This window comes from Struthio camelus, chromosome 1, assembly GCF_040807025.1.
Source record: "Struthio camelus isolate bStrCam1 chromosome 1, bStrCam1.hap1, whole genome shotgun sequence".
Classification (NCBI taxonomy): domain Eukaryota; kingdom Metazoa; phylum Chordata; class Aves; order Struthioniformes; family Struthionidae; genus Struthio; species Struthio camelus.
This window is the reverse complement of record NC_090942.1, coordinates 62,462,974-62,485,449: the sequence shown is the minus strand read 5'-3', so window position 1 is coordinate 62,485,449 and position 22,476 is coordinate 62,462,974. Positions and strand designations below refer to the sequence as shown.

At 40.1% G+C, this 22,476-nt stretch overlaps 1 protein-coding gene across 4 annotated transcripts in view; it reads left to right on the top strand.

Moving 5' to 3' along the window:
* CHST11 (carbohydrate sulfotransferase 11) overlaps positions 1-22,476 on the top strand; it is a 182,967-nt gene that overhangs the window by 65,137 nt on the left and 95,354 nt on the right. For all 4 annotated transcript variants that reach the window (XM_068944213.1, XM_068944203.1, XM_068944193.1 and 1 more), the window contains one exon: positions 12,786-12,871. In XM_068944213.1, the coding sequence (XP_068800314.1) occupies positions 12,786-12,871 (86 nt within the window). The remainder of the gene's footprint in view (positions 1-12,785; positions 12,872-22,476) is intronic.

Genomic DNA, 22,476 nt, shown 5'->3' with positions numbered 1-22,476 from the left:
GTAGCATTCGGTGATTGCTCCCTGAAGGTCGTTCACATCTGCCATTCATCTCTGTGGCTTGAGCATCAGATAAATTGTAATTTTTATTCTGCTTTATATACCTGAGATGAAAGTGTAGAATAATTTCAATTAAAATACAGTTTCTCTATTTCGACTTGCAAGAGCTAGTGACAACATTAATCCACCTAGACTTGAGAACAAGACTCTGATGGATCACGGAAGCCATCTCCATAGCCTTGCAAGGTCAAAGATAGACACCTAACCCAAACATTTTCCACAAATAACAGCTCTAAAATGAGCTGATGTCCCTCTTTATTTAAATGCTACAGGCATATCTGGATGTCAGAATTACTTATATAGGTGCACATAAAGTGAATAAACCAAAACTTAAATTGATGAATGCATATTAACCCAGCATATGTAATACTGACTTTAAAGATGTTTAATAGTTTGTAAAATATAGCTGTAATGGGGAAATCATGACTAAGCAAATATGTTTGAAGTGGCATTCTTAGGGGACCATGCTTTGGCCTGACGCTAGCTAAGAGTTCTTATTTATTGATCAAATTTGCAAAGGATGCAAAAGTTGTGCAGTGGTAAACGGAGAGGAGGAAAACAGCGAGTCATTAATACAGAGCTGGATTCCTTAGTGAACTAGGCAACAACACCAACAACACACGGTATGAATTTTAATAAGGGAGAATGTGTAGAGCAGTAAAATCTAGGTGATGCTTAGTGGGCAGAGGATGCTATTCTGTTAAGAGAGGAAGGAAAAGCTTTCGGGCTTGGTGGTTAATTGCCGACTTGCCTGTTCCCTGTGCAACAGGTGAGCTAATACCACCTGGGCATGTGTATGGGTGGGAGACAGAGCTGGAGTGGGGAGCTTCCTCGTTTTGTGGGTACCGCTGTAATCTCTGCTGCGTTACTGGGTTGCGTTGGAGCACCATGGTTTCAGAAGGTAGTATTGTTAAATGCGAGGGTGTTCAGAAGAAAGTAAGAAAAGAGAAAGTGACTTGAAACTATGCTGTAGAAAGCAAGTTATGAGCCATACAGATTCCTGCGTGGAGGAGGGAATTAAGATTGTGTGGAACAGGAAAAGTGCACAAGATCTAGTGGCTAGAAGTTGTTGTCCAAGGGTTTGGATTTGTATGTGCTGAGGATTATCTGATAGGGAATTTAGCATCTGGTAAATTATATAGTTGTGTGAACCAGTGGTAATGAAATGGGAAGTAGCCTCCATAGAACCATCACTCTACTCTGCTCAACCCTGAGGGCTGGAAGTACCAAGTTTACTTTCTTTCCCCTTTAGTTTTTATATTCCATGTGATTTTCCTGTAAACTTTCAACATGAGAAAATTTCCAGAGGGTTGCTTAAGGCAAGGCTTCTAGCAGGCTTGGCTTAGATCCTGTTGAGAGATCCCTGCTGGTATGTCATGAGGGAGAGAGGGTGGTGGTGGGGAGCTATGGGGAAGGCGGGAGAGAGACAGGGACTTTTTTGCCAGGTTCTAGTTGTTAATTCTTTATGTAGTGCCTAGAGAAGTTTGAAATAGGTATTTATTAGTAAATACATTGCAAAATTGCAATATACTTACTTGCAAAATTTTTCTTGTCTGGAGGAGATACCTAATGGACTAGATCGTTCTTTCACTCCTCAGATGTCTCAAGAAGGACCTTTCTGGGAAGAAATCACTGAATAAGTGATATCCTCTTAAGGATGCTTTCCACTGTTTTCTTTCTCTCTAGCTCTCTTTGCCCTTCTCCACATGAGACCACACAAGTGAGAGAGAACACAATTTGTTTCCTGTGGAAAAAACTTAAAAGCCCCAGTGCTGTCCAGCAGTTTTGTTGTCTGTCTCCTTCAGGATCATGTTGTCTGAGTGATCCTATTCTTCAGATATTACTAGTCACCGGCTACAAAATCTACTAGAAATTGCACAGTGCCCTTGTCAGGCTATTAATGACCAAAGTCAAAGCTTATTCTTTAGCATGCTAATTATGAAATATTATTAACATCAATGAAACGCAGATAGGTATCCATATTCTGGAGCCTCATAAAACTGAGCCTTGAAATGCAGCGAGAGTCCTTCATTCCTGTTTAATCTAGAATAAAATAATTTTTGTAGTTACCTCACATATGTTACTGTGCCTTCTACATAGCATATTGCTAATATTTGGAGGAAGATTCTCAGCCAATTTCAAATGTTTAGTCTGTCCAGCATCCTATTTGGTACTGATACCAGACCATGTGTTTTGTTAATTGCCACCTATTTTGATTCTCCTTTAAATACTTTCATTGAAAGGAAAAATCACTGTAGTTCTTTCAGATCTCACTTTCCTCATTCACTTCTTACTCTTGGGTGTGCCTTCAGCAGATGGGTTTGGTGTGGCTTACCCATGCGCTCGGGAATGTGTGAGGCCTGACAGCATAGTGTCGATGTAGATGAAATGCATTGTAAGATTTTAAAAGGACTCATTGAAGTGATGGGAGCAGTGGAAGGAGACAGAGAAGGGGAACAGAACTGCTGAGAGATAAGCAGCCCCTGAAAGCTAATACATTCCAGGCAAGCACAACTCTGAATGGGTTTCTTGCGTTTAGGGAATTTCCCCATAGAGAAGGACAGATCCAAAGCGCTCAGTACATCACCCGAGGTTGGCTATAAAGCTGGGCTCTATAATGGAAATACAGATTATGCTAATTGAGATGAAGTTTTATAGTGCTAATGTGTATTTTGCTCTTCTGTGTGCTGAAGTGTAATGTGGGTCTAAGGGAGTTGGCAATGTCCTATTCATATGTAAAATGTTTTGAAGAATCGGTGGTTTGGAATGTTTAATAAACTGCCTTATGAAGGGATTCTTACCTATGAAAACAATATTATCTGTATTCAGCTCAATGCTAACATAGAGAGCAGAGCATGCGAAAGTAGCTTACCAGTCTCAGTTTCTGGGTTTACATATTCTACTGGAAGAAAGTGAGAGAGCTAAAGAGCTTCCATGGTGTGATGGAGGCAAAGGCAGGAGCAGAGGCGGTCAGTGGGGCTGGATGTGGCCCTGTAATGCTGTGCAGACCTGGACCTGCTCAGATCCCCGTCAGCCGAGACGATAAGCTGTTTGAAAAGTAAAAGATCTGGCAATGGAGCTGATTGCTTCTCTCTGCCTTGGGGCTGCTCGGAGTTTAGAAGTGTGAAACAGAATAAACTCCTCAGTTTATTCTCAGTTGTGTATTACTTATTAGTCAGGGTATTATGAAAATCACAGGATCAGGCCTTTACGGTCTGCAGTACTTTTTTTCTTTTAATATTAGCATTTGGCCTTCACAAGAGATGGCATCCTTATTTTATAAGAGCTCATCTACTTAACAACAAGCCACAGTCATAATCCTCTTTGACCTAATGAATGATTGCTCTGGAAGTGATTACAGAGGGATTTCATATTTTCTTTCCTACTTACCAAATTGTTTAGTGCTTTTTTTTTTTTTTTTGTAAAGAAAATTCTTGTTTATAAATCACAGTGAAGTATCGAGAGGCTGAGATCACACTAAAAATGCATGGGGTACTGCTTCAGAGGTGATAAACCTTCGTCCATCTGGACAAGTTGAGAGTCATTAGAGCAGAAATCACTTGTTTCTGTTCCTTGCTGTTTGCATCAGGTCAGGTGTGTGTATGTGTGAATATCTGCATGCAGTACTTCTCCCTAAAGTTCAAACTGAGACCAGAAGTTTGAATATTTCGTTGTTCTGGGTTAAAAAGACTGTTGCAGCTTTATTTTCTATTCTGCTTGGCTTATGAGAGGACTTGCTGTGCTTTCTAGTATATCCATAGCAAATATGATTGTGTTTCATCTTTGCACATCTGTTGAAGAGCAGCAAAGAAATAGTAGCTCAAATAGATTGCAGCTGCAGCAGCAGTCTTTCTCATTTTGACTGTGATTCAAGATAAATGCTTTTAAAATTATAGCTTTCTAAAGAAACTTTCTTCCTTTAAAGATCTTTCTCTCATTCCCTCTTTTTTTGAGCAAGCTCATACATTGGGTTTGTTAAGTAGACTGGCACTGACAGTATTACGGAGGTAGTGGGAAATGCAAAAAGGAAAAAAAGAAAAGTCAAGCTTCTCATTTCTTAAGACAACCTAAACATAGTCTTTTGCTGGACCTGCATTTACGTGGTTTTCATTTGAACTTGCATCAGAGAGATGGGATCTCTATGGCTATCTATAGGCTTGGAAACTTAGCTGATAAGAAGAACAGAGTAGAATACTCAGCTCTTTATTACAAAGAGAGCCCAAAAGCAGATATGCTTGCAGATGGGGTTATAATGAGTATCTGGAGATCAGGGTGGTGAGGGCATGGGAGTGGAGGGCCACAGCATGTTTGGAAACCTCTATATCTTCAGCAGAAATTTCCCTACCTCTCCAGGTTATTGCAGTCTTATTTTGCAAAAAAAAAAAAAAAAAAAAAAAAACCCATGGCTAACTTGTCATGAACAGTAGGAAAAAAGTATTATGACCAGAAAGAGTTTTTATTTGTGTTTTGAAATACTAAAAACAATGCTTCTTCATGCAAATTTATCATACAAATGTTTCTTTGTAGAATACATACAGTTAATGCTGATCAGAATTCTGTAGCTTCTTACTTCCTAGGTTAAAAAAAAGTAATAATTACATTTTGGAAAAAATGAGGGATTTTTTTTCATAAATCTATGTGGAGGGTTTTTTTTTTTTTTTTTTTAATTTATGAAGACTTAGAAATGGTTCTTTCTTCTTAGAAATTTCTTCTTAGAAATTACCTTTCTAGGACCTCCAGATCTAGTGGCATTGCTAGTGGATGGAATCAGCCTGGGAAAACAAGAGCACAAGATGAGCAGGCAGCTGAGGTGGTTGGCAGTCCATTCAGAATTGACCCATGAAGTACTTTGATGTCAGTAAATCTGAATTTCATACCAGCAAAAACAAGTGTCAGAAAAGTTCTGACCAAGTCTAATATAGTTTGCATCCACAAAAACTCCTTGCTACATTAAAAACAGTTTACGTGTGTGCATCATACTGATAAACCAGGCAGAGCTCTCCTGGTGTGAGGAGTTAAGCCTCTGGGAAAGTCTCTTGTTACAGATTTGTGCATAATTTGATGAGACTTCTAACAAAATTCTGTCTAGATTAACATTTTAAAAAAATTACTGGAAAAAAGTTACTTACTGTTCATTAATGGGAAAGATGTTTTGCTAATTCATGCCACATGCGATGTCCGTAGGGTTGCCCAGGATCTAAGTCTTTGCATAATTTCACCCAAGGATATTAACTTCCCCACTGTGCCCAATTAAACCCATTCCCATGCTAATCTGAGAACAAACAGGATAAAATACAAATTTATTTCTAGAAATCTGTCTAAAGTAAAAAGTAATTAAATATCTCTCTATTCTTTGGAGGGCATTTACGACCTTTGTAATTAGTGATTGCAGCTGAGAAACTGAGACTTAAGCCTCACTTCCTTGCTGTACCAGGATTTATTTCACATAACTTCAACCATCTAAAAGTTAGCAGTGTAGTCGAAGCAACCATCTAGGTTTGGTGGTCAGTGGAAAGAGACCAGCACCCACCTTCACAGGCTGCTTCGTCACAGCCTTAGGCTCAAGGGGTGAACCATCTGTGGGAGGTTCACCTATGGGCAGGTGTCCCTGTTACTTGCAGAGGAGTCTAAATGAGTAGCTTAGAGTAGACATGTCGCTACTCAAAATGAATCCCACCATTAGTAACTAATTTGTGCAAGTTTTTAACCTCTGTGCCTCTGTTTTTCTGTAAATCGAGGACAGTTTTTTTGCTATGCCATGCTCCATTAACTAGTGGCTTTGGTGCTTGTGCCAGCCATAATCATTTCACTGAGATGTTGACCTCCTTCATTTTTTCATCCTTTACTTTTTTTTTTTTGGTATCCATCCACAGTCTTACTTCACTAGGTCCCTCTGATAGATGAGTGGGAGTGGAAACGTCAGAGAAGGGTAGAACGGACATGTTGAATCAGTGAACCAGTATTGCTAACACAAAATAAATTGTCCCCCTTCCTCAGTCAGAGCTCTAGAACAGCGACCTGTCGGGATTGTTTTTTGCTACCAACATACAGTATCTACCATACGAAGACCTGGGTTGCTAGTTAGTCCATGAGGCACAACAGCATTATGTGTGTCAAGGTGCTCTGATTAGATTTTTGCTTAATTCTCGCACTGCATAACACCATGTGCTGCTAGTTACTGTGTGATGTATGGCAAAATCTGTTGCTATATTAATGTAGAGTGTAAGCATTATTTCATTCTCTGCCCTTAAGTCTGTGGCAGGCTCATACTTAATATCTAATGTGTTTTTTACTCTCTGAAAATAGATCTCTCAAGCACCAATAAACAACCTACATTTTTGCCTTAAGAAAACAAAAGAGGACAGACAGGAGTTTTGTCATAAATACTTGTACTGGTAGCCTCCAGATTAAGGACCAATCATTCTTAAAGGCCAATAAGTCTTAAAATCTTCAGCTGAATGTGGCAAATCACAAGGACCCAAACATCACGAAATGTTACTATCCATAAACCTTTGTGAACTGCCGCTGAAGGATTAGCGGTCAAAAATCATTGCCAGGAGAACAATCTAAAGGTATTGTTACTCCGGCTCTGGAGCTATGTGCTCTGTAACATTTGCCGTCACTGCCCATGTTTGTGGTTGGTGGTTAAAAATTAACCCTTTAACAGTGTTCAGTGCCCTTTGCTTGATGAGTCCATGGACGAGACCATAGGAATTTTAATGAAGGTTGAAACGAGGTGTGGCCGAGTTTCTGATTTTGTTTGTAGGTTGGACTTGGGTAAAGTGAAGTCCTGCAGAGCCGATTTTTGTAAATTATTACAGAAGGCTCGCTTTGCTGAAGCAGTGTGCGCCAGCTACTAATGACAAACTTGTTCAACGTGATTTTAACTATGCGTCTGAGAGGCAGAATTTTCCAAATTGCAACAAATTCTACCCAAGAGGCTCTGACAAACTTTGAAAGAAAGTCTGCTTCCTATGATCACTCTTTGATTTTTTTTATTACTTTCCCCTGAGCATTTTCATTTTTCAAGAGCATCGCACTTGTGAACTATTGCCAGACTGAGCCATGTTGGTTTATATGCAGATAATGGCAAGGTTATCCCCAAAACAATTCTTGCCGGTACAGATGGAGCAGAAGCTTTGTAAAATCATGTACAGGAGTGTGATTGTGATTGGGCTGTAGGTGTTAGTGTGGTTTCTGAATGTGTCTCGCAGAGCTTCATCTTGTGTACCCGTGTGGAAATATATTTCCAGTCTGCTGCTTTAGGGGTCACAGGAGAAGTACATGTTAGAGACTGGAAGACAAACCATATCTAAGTCTTCAGCCCAAGAGAATCTCTGAACCTTCAGTATGGGTCTAATTATATTTGGTTTACTTTAAAAATCCAGCAAGTTTATGAGGGCAGTAACTGTTATAAAACACTTGAGATACGATAAATATAAGTCACGGTTTTGTATGCCACTATCTAGTTTGGGCCAAGCTGTGCAGATTTTGGTCTTGATCCAATAGAAGATGTTTAGATGGATTTTTCTGTCTTAACCCCTTTGTTTAAGGCTCCAGGTGAAGGCACTAGGTTATGTTCCTGCTCTTTGCTGTCGAGAAGAGGTTGCTCTATGGAAAGCGTTAATCCTTAACCCTGACCTGAAAATAGGGGCAGTTGGACAGCAGTGTTTGCTGGCAAAAGAGTGTACTTCAGCTCAAAAGAAACAAGCAGACTGCTATCAATTTTCAGCCTTTCATAGAGAATTCAGTTCAAAAAATAAATATCTGAAGTGTGTGTGTATATATTTTTATATATATATATATATATACGTACAAATAGAATGAATTATGTATATCAGTTTTAAGCAATGCTGTACTGGGGAATTTTATCTTTGTAATTTGGACCAATGTAATGAAAAATTAATTATTAATTTTCCTCAGACCTTTTCTTCAATATTAAGAAGCAGTGAATAGAGAGAAAAGTTTTTGAATTTTTTTTTTCTTGCCCTGCAGATCGGAAGTAATTAGAATAGTATAAACTGTGTAAATTAAACATTACTGAGTAGGAAAACCGTTGCTGTATAGCAATCAGGGAACTTTTCTTCTACAGACGTCTCAGAAATGGAAGCATCTGACGTTTACTGGATTGTAGGATGGTAGTGATACAGTTGGCTGCTGAACACATGCACTCAGCATTTCAGTTGTCACTTGTTCGCTTCTGTAACTGCAATGAAAGAAGTGACAGTTATTTTGTGTGGCTCTCTTCTGCAGAGTCTCCTTTGTTACTTGATCCAACCCAGGCTTACAAGGATTGTTTTCACTTGCCCTTCTGGTGCTTTGTGAGAAATTGGCCTTTTTGGTTTGTAAGTCTCCAAGAGTGTCGTTTGCTATGATTTTTTTCCATGTTTTTCTTCCCTCTGGATGGTTCCAGTGTCCCCATTCCTTTTGAGCATGAACACTGCCTAAAACATTGTTGCTACGTCCCCTTTCTCAACTTCTCTGTAACCCCTGATAGGGAGAGGCAGAACTTAGACTTCTGTGGCCTCTTATTTTTAATACTTTCTCCTGACGTTGTTCTTTCTGTCAAAATACCAAGGGCCTCGCGTTCTTGGACAGGGTCTTTTTAGAGCACCTAGTGAATTATAAAATACCTTCTTCCAAGTGCCTTGGCTCTGCCAAGGAGAGGTGACAGTTTAAGCCTAGTTCACATGTTTCCATGTGAATGATCTTCAACCTCTGAAATGTTGCAAATCACGACACATGGAAAAAGAAGGCATCCCTAACCTCTAGTAGATGTCAAGATCTTAGTAAGGGCCTTGTTGTGTGCACTGTGTCACTTGTAACCCTGCTTTCCCTGCCTCTGCTGCCCGAGAATCAGGACCTGGAGAGGAGCGGCTTGCAAAGGCATTGGTGGTTGGACCATGGTCAGAGGTGGAGGTTCAAAGGCTGACTGGCCTGGATGGTGACTCATGGCATCTGAAAACTCTCAGTATGCTCTCAAACTATGCTTTTCCAAAGGAAGTTTTAAATTTGGGAGATCTGCATTTTGATTGATAGTCATCTAATGGATCAAGATGGTGGCAAAACCTCTGGACTTTTTTCTGCACAGATACTAGAAGAGGGCTCGACTGAGGAGCACTGTGTTCATGTGCTATGTGCAATGTGACTCACAGGTTAAATTGCTGCTCGATATTTAGACTAGTGGGTCTAAATACAATGTTCTAAAAGCTGTACGTGCATGCTTCTCTTCTGAAATGATTTAAGGCCTGCACATGCAGTCTCTCCCTATATATATATTATATATATATATATGTATGTATAAAATTATTCTGTTGATAAACAGTCCTACTGAATTAACATTTTATCTATTTTTCTTGAGAAAATTAAATTTAGTGCCTAGCTGACATCCTCTCCAGAGCTGCTGTTACATTAATTAATAGTGATTGCACAGATTTTAACAAGATGGGCCCCCATTGCGTTTTGGACAAATCATACCTGAAGATGGAAGAAAGGTCATGCTCATACAGCGCTTGTATTTGAGTAACTGACTAAGAGTTCATTCAGTTGCTCGCAGTCCTGGCTAAATTAACTGGATGGTGATTTTTTTCCTGCAATTGCAGTATTAACACTATTCTTCAACCATTTGAGGCACTATCTTCTGTTTTCAGCTCCTCACACATTTATTGTGCATTAACGTGATCTTTTAATCAGTCCATGGAGCCATGCATATGCAGTACTTACCATTAGATTATAATTAACTATAATTATGTACGGAGATCAGCTCAAGCCATAAAATGTAAATTTAGGTATTTACTATGTTAATAAGAAGATTCAGTGAAGATAAAGAGCTTGATTTTTCATTTTTGGTATCACAATGATGCGAAGGAGCCTTAGTGAAAGTGTTATTAAAATCAGTATAACTGCAGTTAGCATCCATATTATGGCTTTCTTACCACAGATTGCTATAGATGAGATTCAGGCCAAAGAGGTCACTTCACTCGCATCATAAAACGCTGCTTCGGAGAAGCTGAGAGTAGAAAACGGGGTGCAGGAAGCCTCAGAGGTGAATTTGTCCACAAGCATGCCAAAAAGTGTTCTCAACCGTACATGAACGTTCCTGAGAGCTATTTGCCTGCGGACAATTCTGCAAAAGATGTGAGTGGGATTTCTGCTTTGGAAGGGGAGTGTTCCCTTTTATTCCAATGTGGCAGTGAAATCCCAAGGACAGGTATTTTCCAGGTGTGCACAAAGATGATATATTAATCTGCATCAGGGTGCGCTGTTACTGACACTGATAAACAGGGAGCCAAGCGCTATGTTAAGCTGTTATGTTGCTATGCTAACTCCACAGTCTTGTTTTAAAGGCTTTAATGGAAAAATAAGCCAATTAAATAGTAAGGGGCATCATAAAATAAAGATTGAATGGTTTCTATGACTAAGCTCCTGCATTATCATTTAGCTTTTGTGAGGGATAGTTGCCTTTTTTCTTTGTTTGTTTACATCTGGGAATCAAATCTTGCATAATGTGCAAATAATTTAAGCTTTGTATGTGGCTGTAACAGACATAAAAATGTTGCTGTGTTGATACCTGCCGGTAAAGTGAAGCAGGATGCATGTTACTGTTTACTGTATTTAATGGAAAGTAGAAGTGAAGCAGTGAATTAGGGAACAACACGCTAGAATTATTCTTGTTCATTTTGGAACAAAGAATCATTGTTCCAAAATACCGGTTAATCAAAATGTAATGACCTGGATACGCTGAAACATTCCCCTCTCTCTTTTCTCCTACTTTGGTATTTTAAATAGAAATGGTGGAAGTTAAAGGGATTGTATGCTGGTGTGTTTTATGGTCCAGTTGAAGGCTCTGTTTCGGAAAGGGTTCTTGTATCAGTGAAGGAGCTACAAAAGGATTCGCAAAGCGGCCCTGAACACCGTGCCTAGCACAAGAGTGCAGTGGGGCAGGAGCTCTGTAGTTAGAACAGTAGCTGGATGTCTCACATCCCCTCTTTAGTGGTTCCCTCCCCCCCCCCCAACCCACCTCCAAGCACCAGCAGTTGGTACTGCTCATGCCAAAATGTTATTAAAGTTTTAACCGTTTCACATGGTTTTTAAGTTAACTTTAGAAAAGGCACATTAGCACAAAAACTAAACTGTCACAATACTTGGCTGAGTGGCTAAAAGTGCTCAGAAGTTAATCAGGTAATCAAATATGTAAATTAAAACTATAGTCTGTAAGAACATCCACTATTTTAGTGGTGAAGAAAGTCAAAATATTTAGCCCGTTTGTTTACCAGGCCTTATACATCTGAGTCCTATTACAAAACCTATGGTGTCTTTTTTTTCTTTTGCTCAGAGGAAAAGCAACATGGCGTCTTCTTAGATAATTGCTTTCTAATTTAAAAATAAATATGAATTGAGTTAAGGAATCTATTATGTTTCCAGATTGAAGTTGTACACAATATCCTAACTCTGCAGAGACTTTATACTGTTCGTACTGCTTGACATATCAATTATGGTTGTATATTAAATACTAGCCCTCTGTATTAAAAATTACATGACTATATTCTTTCATTATTGGCCTGAAGCCTACAATATCATTACTGCAAGTGGTGTGGTTTGGAACCATTACTATAGGACACTTCAGTAGTTTCTTATTGCAGAGTGTGGCAGCCTCTAATAAAAGTGTGCCTGACTCTGCTTAATGCCTTTGGATTCTCACTAGGATAAATCTCCTCTTTTCTCTTGGTCGCAACTTAATTTTACCTTGACAAGATGAATTTCCCCTCGCTGAGATGTCTACCTTGGCAGTCTGATTGCCTGGCACTCTCTCTGGTTGGTAGAGCAAGCTGGGGAAGAGGGTGATTTCCAGAGGGTGGTGCGGGCCACTTGAAACCAGAAAGACAAGCAAGCACTTGTGACTGTAGAGGGTGATTAGAGCTATTCAGCTTCTGATTTAGATTTCTCATTTTGGACTTTTCTGGACATAAAAGGTCTAACCTGAAACCAATGGACTCTGTGCCTGCCAGAGCTCAGATCAAGATCTTTCCTGGCAGCTCTCTCAATTCAAAATGTTTCTTGATTTGTCCTTCGACAAAGCCTCTAGTTTGAACACCTGCTTTTGTCCACCTGGCTAACAGAGTGTCTCTTGGTTTTTAGATCCGTCAAATATTCAGTTGCAATATGTAGAACAAAATATTGTTTGGAGCAAGAAAGCGCAGCGATGGTTGATTTGTATTTGCGTTGTGTACTGCTGAGCGTTTGTTCTAGGAGAAACTGGAGCTGTGGGTCGAAAGACTTAAATTTAGGTATCTTAATATTAGGATCCTGTGTTACATTGGTATTTCGATTCAGAGGGACTCAGGTAGCCTCCTAGAATTGCTGATCGTAGGAATTCATCAGACTCTCATGACAATCAGGGATGGAGGAACTTAGCGGTACTGAAAATCAGGTCACTTTGGCTTTGGTACCTATGCTTGAATTTTTGGGCACCCGAGTTGGAAGTTGTAGGCTGACAGCTTTTATAAGAGGGGATCCAAAGGAAAGTTTCACTTTAGCAATTTTCAGGGTAGATCAAGAGTTTAGCTCTCAGATCCTTTGTCTAGAAAAGTAAAAATAGGAGTTTGAGAGAAAATGCTGTCTCTAGAATCCTCTGATTTGTTAGGAAGTCTGTTCTTGCTTTAGATACCGTAGTTGGTTATATCTAGCAAATGTTGCTAACTTGTATTAATTTTAATTTCCCCCTGCAGTAATGCGTAGAAATCCATTTGGGATGGACATTTGCTGTCGGAAGGGATCCAGAAGCCCACTCCAGGAGCTGTATAATCCCACCCAGGTGAGTGTCTTATAGAACAAACAAGAACTTGTTCCCAGTTTGTCTGGGAACAAACTTCCCAGCCTGCAGCATAAATACAGTCTCTCTCACCTTAAGGGTGGTTTGGTCTGGTTTCTTTTCGTGTCAGTGCACTAGTTGCCTTCAACTTCAAAAACCGATCCTAGGACCAGGAGTTGAGCCATAAAGTTCTACAGTTTGAGTTGAGAGCCTGATTTTTAAAGGTTTTCAGTTGTTGAATGATGCAGACTCCTAAGTATTTTTTGTATCTTTAGGTGCCTAAAAGCCTTAAAGTAATATTTTTTTAGGTTTCCTATCTAGAAGACGAGGCATCATAATCAACATGCAGGGTAGGGGAGAGAATGCAATATGGTATACATGAAGCAGTGAGTGCAGTAAGACAGTAAGTTGCACTAATAACTTTAAGGATATCATTTATATCGCTTTCAGCTAGTCAAATGGCCTTTCTGTCCCGGTTCATTACTTGTATGAAGTCCAGACAGACACAGTAGCTCTCACACTTCCTTCTGCTACGTGCTCTTTGACACCTGATGGCATTGATGGGAGCCAGCTGTAATCTGAGCTGGAGTTCTTCTTGTGACACCCCATGCAGGAAGGTATCTGAATTTCATGCCCTCATTTGCTCCTCTAGATCAGTTTATTCCATACGTGTGGGTTGAATTGGCACATTGAGGAACAGCATTTCCTGTTGGCATCTGAGAGGAAGTGCTGCCATTGAGAGAAAATGCCAGCTGACTATTAGACATATTTAGTAAGGTTTAACAACTGCCTATTATATATTTATGCATCAATGAATACGTTGAGTTTTACTAAATTGGCTATTAAGGAAAGTGACTATCCCAATAAATCTGACTTGTTAGATTTAACAGGGCAGTAAATGTTTTAAATACTATTTGATTATGAAGAGAATCACTATATAGTGTGCAAATGAGGTCTGAGTTCTGAAGAACTGACAACTACCCAAAATATGTGATATCTGTTACACAGTGTACCAAGCTCAGTTTACTCAATAGTGTTGTTCTTATGAACGTAGGCTGACTTTCTAATTCAATTTGAATTCCATACATGGTTGAGAACATGAGTTTATCATACTATGTAGTGGTTTTTATTGACTGTTAGAGGTGTTAGCATTGCTTACATGGAAAGTGCATGGAAAAAGCCCTGAAGAGGAACAATCAAGTGCTGCACAGGAAAAATACTAGCTTTAGAAGGTTAAATTTAAAGAAGCTTTGCAGATGCTCAAAGAAGAGATGATGGGGAGGAAAAGAGATGGGGCATTTAATTATTTTTTCTGGGGTTTGTGATGTGTCAGTCAAAATCTCCTTGTCCTTTAAGTGTTACCATCATCAAAGGCCATCCCGTAAGAAAAGAGCATCTCCATGCATTGAAGGGCTGTAAATCCCAGAGCTGTTGCAGGCTTGGTGAACTCAAAGGTTTTCTGAGCTTCCTGAAGCAAGGGATGCAGCTGGCAACTCTCTTTACTGCTGCTCCTTCCTTTCTGCGTGCCTGACCAAGTAAAGCATTAGAATACCTTTCTAGGCCCTCTGAAGAGGGAGCCAGAAAAGTCAATGTTTGAGTAAGCACAGCATTTCTTACGGCTAATGTTGAACTAAGCAGATGACGTTTTTCACACACAAAACGTTTCCATCAGTTCACTGACATCCCTTCTTATGGAGCTTTGAATTTTGTTTGTTTTAGGCTTATATTTGGAGGCTTTTTGGATGGGGTTTGCATGCAGCATTCAGTACAATAGGGACTAGCAGACACTGAACAGCTGGTACATATAGAAGGCAAGCGCGCGCGTTTTGGGGAAAGCAGTAACAAGAAAGGCAGTGGGTAGAGGCTGAGATGTAGGGCAACAGACTGGAGATCACCCCTAGATAGTTTCTTCAACAGTCTTCAAATATGTGGGTCACTTTTCTTCTTACATTTTTGCCCACAGAAACATTTCTCTCACCTTTCTTAGGGTGGTAGATTAAGAGACTGCCCTGTATTTTGGCAGCAGGGTCCTTGCCTTCAAGACGTTACTAGTAGGTAGAGTGAGAGGGAATATCGAACTCCTAATCGTTCTCTGTCTTCCTTGCTGAAACAGATACAATCAGCCATTTGTAACAATCTACTCAGAAATCAATGTAATAAATATGTAAGAAGACATTTTGGGCCGAGGGAAATAGGACAAGCCTGTCTCTTACTGATATAAATAATAAAAACGCCGTTTGGATGTTTAACATTTGACCTTCAGAATCTGTAGTACTCCTGCTGTTGTGAACTCCTGTTTTTCTCCTAGACTGCCACGAATTGTGCACAGTCACAGGAATGGTTTGGTACTCAGTTTTGCTGCTTCAGAGGAATGGCTGAGCTGATTGCGCAGGCATTTGTAGTTCTTCTTGTACTTCAAGGGAATCTGTATAGTTCGAATACCAGACTTAGGCTGCTGAAAGAGGCCCTGAAGCTATGGCTTTGGGTTTCTACAGGCTAGGTGCAGCTGTAATTCTTTACACTTTGGAAACTTAAAATATTTAATATGTCAATGTGCTTTTTTTTTTTTTTTTAAACACATAGTCTAGTAACAGGAGAGCTCAACTTTGGCTCACCGTCCTTCGCTATAGAGCGCAAAGCATGCTATGCATCTCAGGTGCTTCAGGTTTCCTTATGCAGGCAGCAGTGAGCTACTATAACTCCTGCTACTCCTGTTCTTGGAACGATCTCCAGGACCCCACAGAGAGATGGGCAAGGGAGAGGGCTTCATTGTGGCTCCCTGTTTTGAAATGTTAAAGAGGAACCTGACCATCCCAGCGTGCACTGTCCCTGAAACTGTTCCCTATTCCCAGGTCAGTCCCTAACTGTTCCCTATCAGGGGAGAATTTGCCCATCAGTTGAAATAGGTGCCAGATATGGGGTCAGTAATCTCTTAAGATTTAAAATGCTGTAGTTTAATCTGAATTAAGTTTTTGTGTTATATGTTCAGCATCAGGTTTCATTGCCCTCATAAAACCAAAGGGAGAGAGGTTGATTTACACCAGCTGAGGATTTGGTTAAGCATATTTATTGTGTTAACGTATAACAGCCTCTCTGATCCTGCCCTGTTTTGTTTCCTTCTATGGAGTTGTTTGAATTGTTTGGAAATGCCACCTTTTGGGCTTGGTAAATGATTGTCAAAAGAAACATTTGGCTTGAGTAAATTCAAATCTAGCAATGATCTGAGAGGTGGACTGGTGGCTTGTAGGAGCTGAATGTTAGAATTACAGTCAAATTTTCTGAGGACTGGCCATACTTGCTCATATGTTTGAAGGAGAGGATAAATGGGTGTAAATGGCACTGAATTAGAGCTAGGGGAGTGTCTGTGACAAAGCCCTTGTTATTTATGTCTTCACTGAGTGCCTGGCCTTGTGATTGCTGTAGAAGTAGGACCAACTCTGTTGCCTTGTTATAAAAGAGCAGGATATGGGAAGTGCATTTGTCTGTGGACAAAGGATTTCTTCTCTAGGGCTTTCACTGCAAGATTTTTCATGAGCGCTAATATACCATGAGGGAAAGAAAAGTCAATATAACTGAACTGGATTTACACTGAATAAGTGAATTTCCAGGCTGTGGTCCCTGACTACATGGCAGACAGTGTGCAGCAGGTCTCAGACTCTATTATCTTATTCTTTTTTTCTTTTATTTTCAGTTAGAGGTTTACTAATAGGGTGCAGAGGTATCTGCAGCAAATTTTGAGGACTGAAGTGGTCCATTTCTTTAATGGATTTGTTCAAAAGCCAATTTGGATCTTCATTAAGCAGAACTCTTTTCCTTCTGCCCCATAGTTGTAATGGAAATACGAAGAAGATTCAATGCACAGCAAATAACAAAGAGGAGAATCCAGATGTAATGGATCAAGAGCCTTGTAGGACTGTGACATACGTTTACAGTCTATCTTGGTTTTTTGTACTCCAAACTCCAGGAATTTAAAAACATGGGTAAACAAATATTTGCAAGACATATTCTTAGAAGGCGCACATGCAACTATCTTGTAATTTACATGACTGAGTACAGCACTGCTGCTCCAAAAATAACAGATAATTGTGGATCAGCCCATTGAGCTCAAAGTCACCAGAAGTTCAAAATTGACCAACATCATATTTGAGGCTTGTACTCATTAGTGGTTGACATTGATCTATTCAGTGCAGTGAAAGCACTACCAAATTACAACAAATTGCAAGCCAAAGTAGACCAAGTGTAAAATGAATGGAAAATAATAGATTTTTTCAAGTTAGAATTTATCTTCTAGTTGTCAAAATTTACATTTAATTATCAAGGAATACTGGCTGCATCATTGCCTAATATGACTGTCTAGGTATAAGTATAGCTAGACTATTGAGAGAAACATGACAGAGGTGACCATCCTGTATCCACTAGAATCCATGTCCTGAGGATGAATGTTTCATTTCTAGTTTGATGTTGCCTAACTTGAATTTGTGAGTCAACATGGCTGTTGCACTAGAGGTCAAACTGTCTCTCGTTTGCTTCTTTCCTTTTCAAACACGTTTTTTTTTTTTTTGTTGAGTAGCTGCCTTTCTAGGAAGCTGCTTTTTGGTGTGGTTGGAGCCAGGATGTCCAGTGACTTCCTAAACCTGGTGAGTCAGTGCTGCGGGCCTTGCATTGCCTTTGTGTTAGGAAATTGTACTGGACTGTTTTAGAGCAGTCATTCTAAAATTAGCCATTTATTTTATTGCTTCCACTTCCCCTTCCCTCCTGCCCCCGTTCTGCCAAGTGAACAGAAGAAAGCATTGCCTTGCAGATGGTGTTTATACATAGTCATTCACCTCAGGCCACAAGTGCTCCTTTTTTGGAGATGCTGCATGATTATCTGTGGCTCAGGCTGTCTGGGTAGGATCAGCAAGTATCAGCCTAGCTCAGGCCACATCACTTAGCTTCCATCTGAGTTGGTAATTTTCTATCTTCAGTCGATTTCCGCTCACTAGGATGACTCAGTGGGCAGCTGTACTGGTTCCTGGATGGAGCTTCACGGTGAGCTTTGCAGTCTGAGCTCTGTGTGGGCATTATCAATGGCACATTGAATCAAAGGTTCAAATGCTAGAAACTTGTGTTTCTGCCCTTCATGATCCTGAGGCATTGAAACCATGTGTGCATTGAAACCACACTTTTGTGTGCTAGGGCTTCTCATTCTTAGAAATAAAAGAACCAAAGAGCAGGTGTATTGGGTAAGATAAAAAGTCTGATTTGCCCGGTGTTTTGTCTCCAGCAGCAGATAGCCAGGGCAGACTACAAGAAGGATAAGCATCTCATGATACTCCGCCAGCACCCAGCAGTGTTTGGCTCATGGGCTTCCTGAGCCAGAGCTGTGTCTTTATCAGCTAGCTCAGGCAAGAAATGCCTGAGATGCCAAGCAATTACTATATTGATCTTTTTAAAAAAATGAAAGCCTGATTTTTCCATAGTTACTGATTTCAGTTAGACGAGAGGATAGCACACCAGTGCTATACGCTAACATTTCTCCCCTTTTCACATGTATACGTTCTGGCTGCCTTATTTTCTCCCAGGCACAGCTATGTAGATTTCCTTATGTGAACTCTGCAGCACAAGAAATAGTGCAGCTCATCTAAAGAACGCTACGTTAGAATTTATTGGTGCCTTGCAGTTGAGACAAATAGTTATAGTTGTGTAGGTGTCCTTCTTGAGGGTAAGAAATGATCCAAAAGTTTTACCAGTCCTGAAAATGCACATTGTGTGGTTGTTGCTGATCTTTATAGACAGACCTATCAATATAATAGCAGCCTGGTAAGCGCAGCTCATAATTGAATGAATAAATTAAAAACTCATTAATGGAAAAGATAGAGAATGGAGATGCAGGAAAAAAGTCAACGTACGGTGCCAAACTTTGGGTACGTAATCCTGTTGGTAAACAATGGCATTATCTAATTATCTCCCCTTGCAGTAGCAAATGCCTGCTGATGAAAGAGGAGGGAATTGATTTATTCCGTGGATGACTTCTTATGCAAAGACATTACCTACTGTCATGCTTGCAGGTAGTAAAGCAGCAGCTGGCCCAGGATGAAATATTACATTAACCTTAGCAGAGGAATTGCACTTGTGAGAATGTTTTATTATTAATTACTGATTACAAATGGTAAGAGTCCGTTTTAGATGCTAAGGAGGTGACTTGGGGAGGGGAGGGTTTCAGGTACAGTGTGCTTCATAAATCATTCGTTGTGACATGATGGATGCCTTTGTAAGTCAAGAGGAATTAATCAGCCAAGCATGTACAGTAGCTACCAGCTCTTATGGCTAGAATTATCCCCAGCACAAGCTCATTCAAGTTACTGCAGTGCATTGGGATGAATTTTTAGCCACTTGTGTTTAATAAAAGACTCATCTGCATGAACTGAAAAAAATACAATCATCTCTCAGAATAGCTCCAATTTCCACGACAGAAACAGAGGAGCAGAGATATTTGTTTTTAATTTCTCCCAGTCCTTGAGTCATATTTTATTATTTTGAGAGCAAACGAGTTTATATTTAAAGACTTTCTGAGGCATAAAGGTATGAGAAGAAAGATTTAGCAAGGCAAGAGGCATGGCCAAAACCAAAAGGGTTGTATGTGTTGGAGGGGAAAGAGGATGAGACAATTATCAGAACTGCATACCTGCATGTGATGTTAGATTCCCTGTTAAACAAGCACTTGGGCATCTGGGTGGAGAAAAGACGTCTGGGCTCCAGCACTCTGACCCAGAGCCCATTGAGCGTCAGTGAGGCTCTTGCAAGGGTGATTAAAACGAGCAGACTCGGGCCTCTGGTGACTGAAACGGCACGGTTGCTGGAATTGAATAATATTTGAACAGGACACCTGCCTAATTCTCTTGAGTTTGTTTCCTTTTCTTCCCCCCTCTTAAAAGTTGCACAACTAACTTGACCAGCGGTGCAGAAGCCTTGGATAATCATACCCCAAAATGCAGAGGACCATGGCAGTTTGGAGGGTCAGGAGGCAAAGGTCAGAGGGAAGTTATGTGTGTTTGCATAGTGATGTGATGAGCACAGATTTCTGCTGCCCGCTCATGCAGAGGCGGAGTGCATCCCTTTCTGCCTGTGCTTTAACAAGCACTCCAACCTCACCAGCTAAATAGCTGTATCCCGGGGTGCTTAGCCTGGACTTTGTAATTATTCACGCTTTACCCTCTTGGTTATTTCTGGTGTAAGTTATTTTTTGGCAGCTTTCTCTATTGTGTGAAGGGTCACAACTGTGTATAAACATCTGCCATTATTTCTTCTGCAGTTTTTGTTGTCAAAGAGCCTTCTTAACTCTGTGCAGCGAGATCACAGGCCCCTTGCAACAGGGAAAGATAGTCTCTCTAAATTCAGAGAGCTTAGCTTACAAACTCTCTCTCTCTCTCTCTAATGAACTGTAATGTATCCTAATAGACACAATTATGAAAATGAGAGCAGACAGACATGTAAAAAGTAGGTACTGTTACTTGTAATTCTCATTTACTAACTTTACTTTAGAAGTGCAAAAGGAGTGGTAAAATTTGCAATTATTTTCAAGAGATTAGATTCCCCAAGTCAAATTTTTAGTCTTACACTATCTGATGCAGCACCTCATGTCCTGTGAACTGACCTTTAATATTTATTGAAGCACTTTTAAGCTGTATGCAATATAAATTACCTCATTAATGTAATCAGCTGCACACGACCAAAGCTTTCTCCGGTAGAAGTGCAATAATCTGATGGTCCAACTATTGCTCTTTGAAAGGTGTGGCTGCAGAAGCCACACTGCCTTTTGGCAGTAGTGTACTAGGGAAATTCATGGTACTACTGGGAGGCAGGCTAGAGTTTTTGCACGAATGTGTGAAGAGTTAAGCCAAGCAAAGTTTGTTTAATGATACTTTCCATGTAAGTTTTCTCTTTCCTGAAGTTTATGCCAGTGAAGAGGTGTAACATGGGTAGAGTTGGGTGCTGCAATCTAATCCGTACTGCTTACCTTAGTGCTCTCATTAAGCACGCTTCCTCTCCAATCAGGCTGCAGTATATGGTTGCAGATAGAACTGAGGTCATCTGGAAAAACATGGGGAGGACTGAAACTAGTTATGAATTTGGGTTGAATTCTTCCAGCTGTATTACCTAGGAAATATTAATCTTGGAGCTGCTGGAGGAAGTAACGGTGGATTTGAGATGATCTGACTTTGCATTGTGCGCTTCTTGGTGGGATACTCAAATCCTGTACGCAAGAGATCCAGGGCTGGGAGTGCTTTTGGTCTTTTCTGTTGATAGTGTCTCACTTTCTGTAGCTAAATAGAAAAAATGAGCAACCTTTCAGGCTAACAGGCTCTTTATTAGGTCTCTTGTCATGATGATTTGATGCTCTAATAGAGTAAGAGCTGTGATGCTATGAAGAGCTTGTGTGCTTGTCTGTTGGTCTAATAAAGTAAACAATGAAAAACAGTACCTTGCCCTATAAATCTTGTTTGTCTGATATCCTCAGACCCTCATGACAACAGTAATTAACAGTTCACTGAAGCAGAAGTATGAACCCGACTGACCCAGGCTGTCACTGCTCGTGGCCAGGACTCTCCTAGAAAGGAGATCTGGGCAGCAAAACCTCTGTAAGCGGAGGAGAACACATGCCCAGGTATTGGAAAACACTGTAATTGCTGGATGTTTGACTTAATTCTTTGCTTGTTTAATCATCAGACTGGAAAGTCAGTTATTTAGGTAATTGTCACCTGGTCCGGCCACACTTAAACTGCTTTTATTCAGCAGTTTTCAGACCTCGTGTCTTACTGATATAGAAGAGATTTAGAAAGAAAAGAAAAAAATAAATTTTTACAGGGTAGTAACTATACAGCATTTGAACACAGCAAGAGTAGTGTTTATATTGTGTGTGTCTCATTTCCCTAGAGAAATAATACAATAAGTAGATCTTTGTAGGTCAGCATACTTGCAACACAATTTTGTATTGTAGAGTAGATAGGATCTTACCATGTTCTAGCTATTGTACATTGGTGGGACGACATGAAACTCAGTTGAGAAATGAGAGCAGAATCAAAACAAAACTGTATTTTGGATAGGAGAACATCCTAATTGTATTGGAGGGTGACAGGCCAAAATTGATAGGCTCTAAAGCAGCAAAACTTGTAACTAAAAGATTTGATCCAGATGTTGCGTCTGATCCAGAGGAACAAAAGGGAGCCCCAATCACAGCGATTGTTTTTTCTCTTTTTCACCATTCCACACATTTTGTTGCACTAGAAAATGCTGAAGAGTAAAAATCTTATGCTGAAAAGATGGCCATTTTTTTTTCTAGTAGTGAGATTACAGCCAAACCAAAGAGAGTTGGCAAACTTACAGTGCACTGAAATTTATGTGTATTTCTGGTGCCTGGAAAATCCAGGAAGGGGTGTTCCTTTCTTTTCTGTCTTAAATCACAACTGAACAGTAATCTGAGTGTGGTTCCAACACAGAACTAAAAGCAAAATGTTACGTCCAAGCTCCTGAGATGCAGCAAAAAGATTGCAATATTCTTGCAGTCAGAATTGCACTGAGATTGCCTGGCTGCACAGCAAATTAGCAAGCCTCTGTAGCTATCGAAC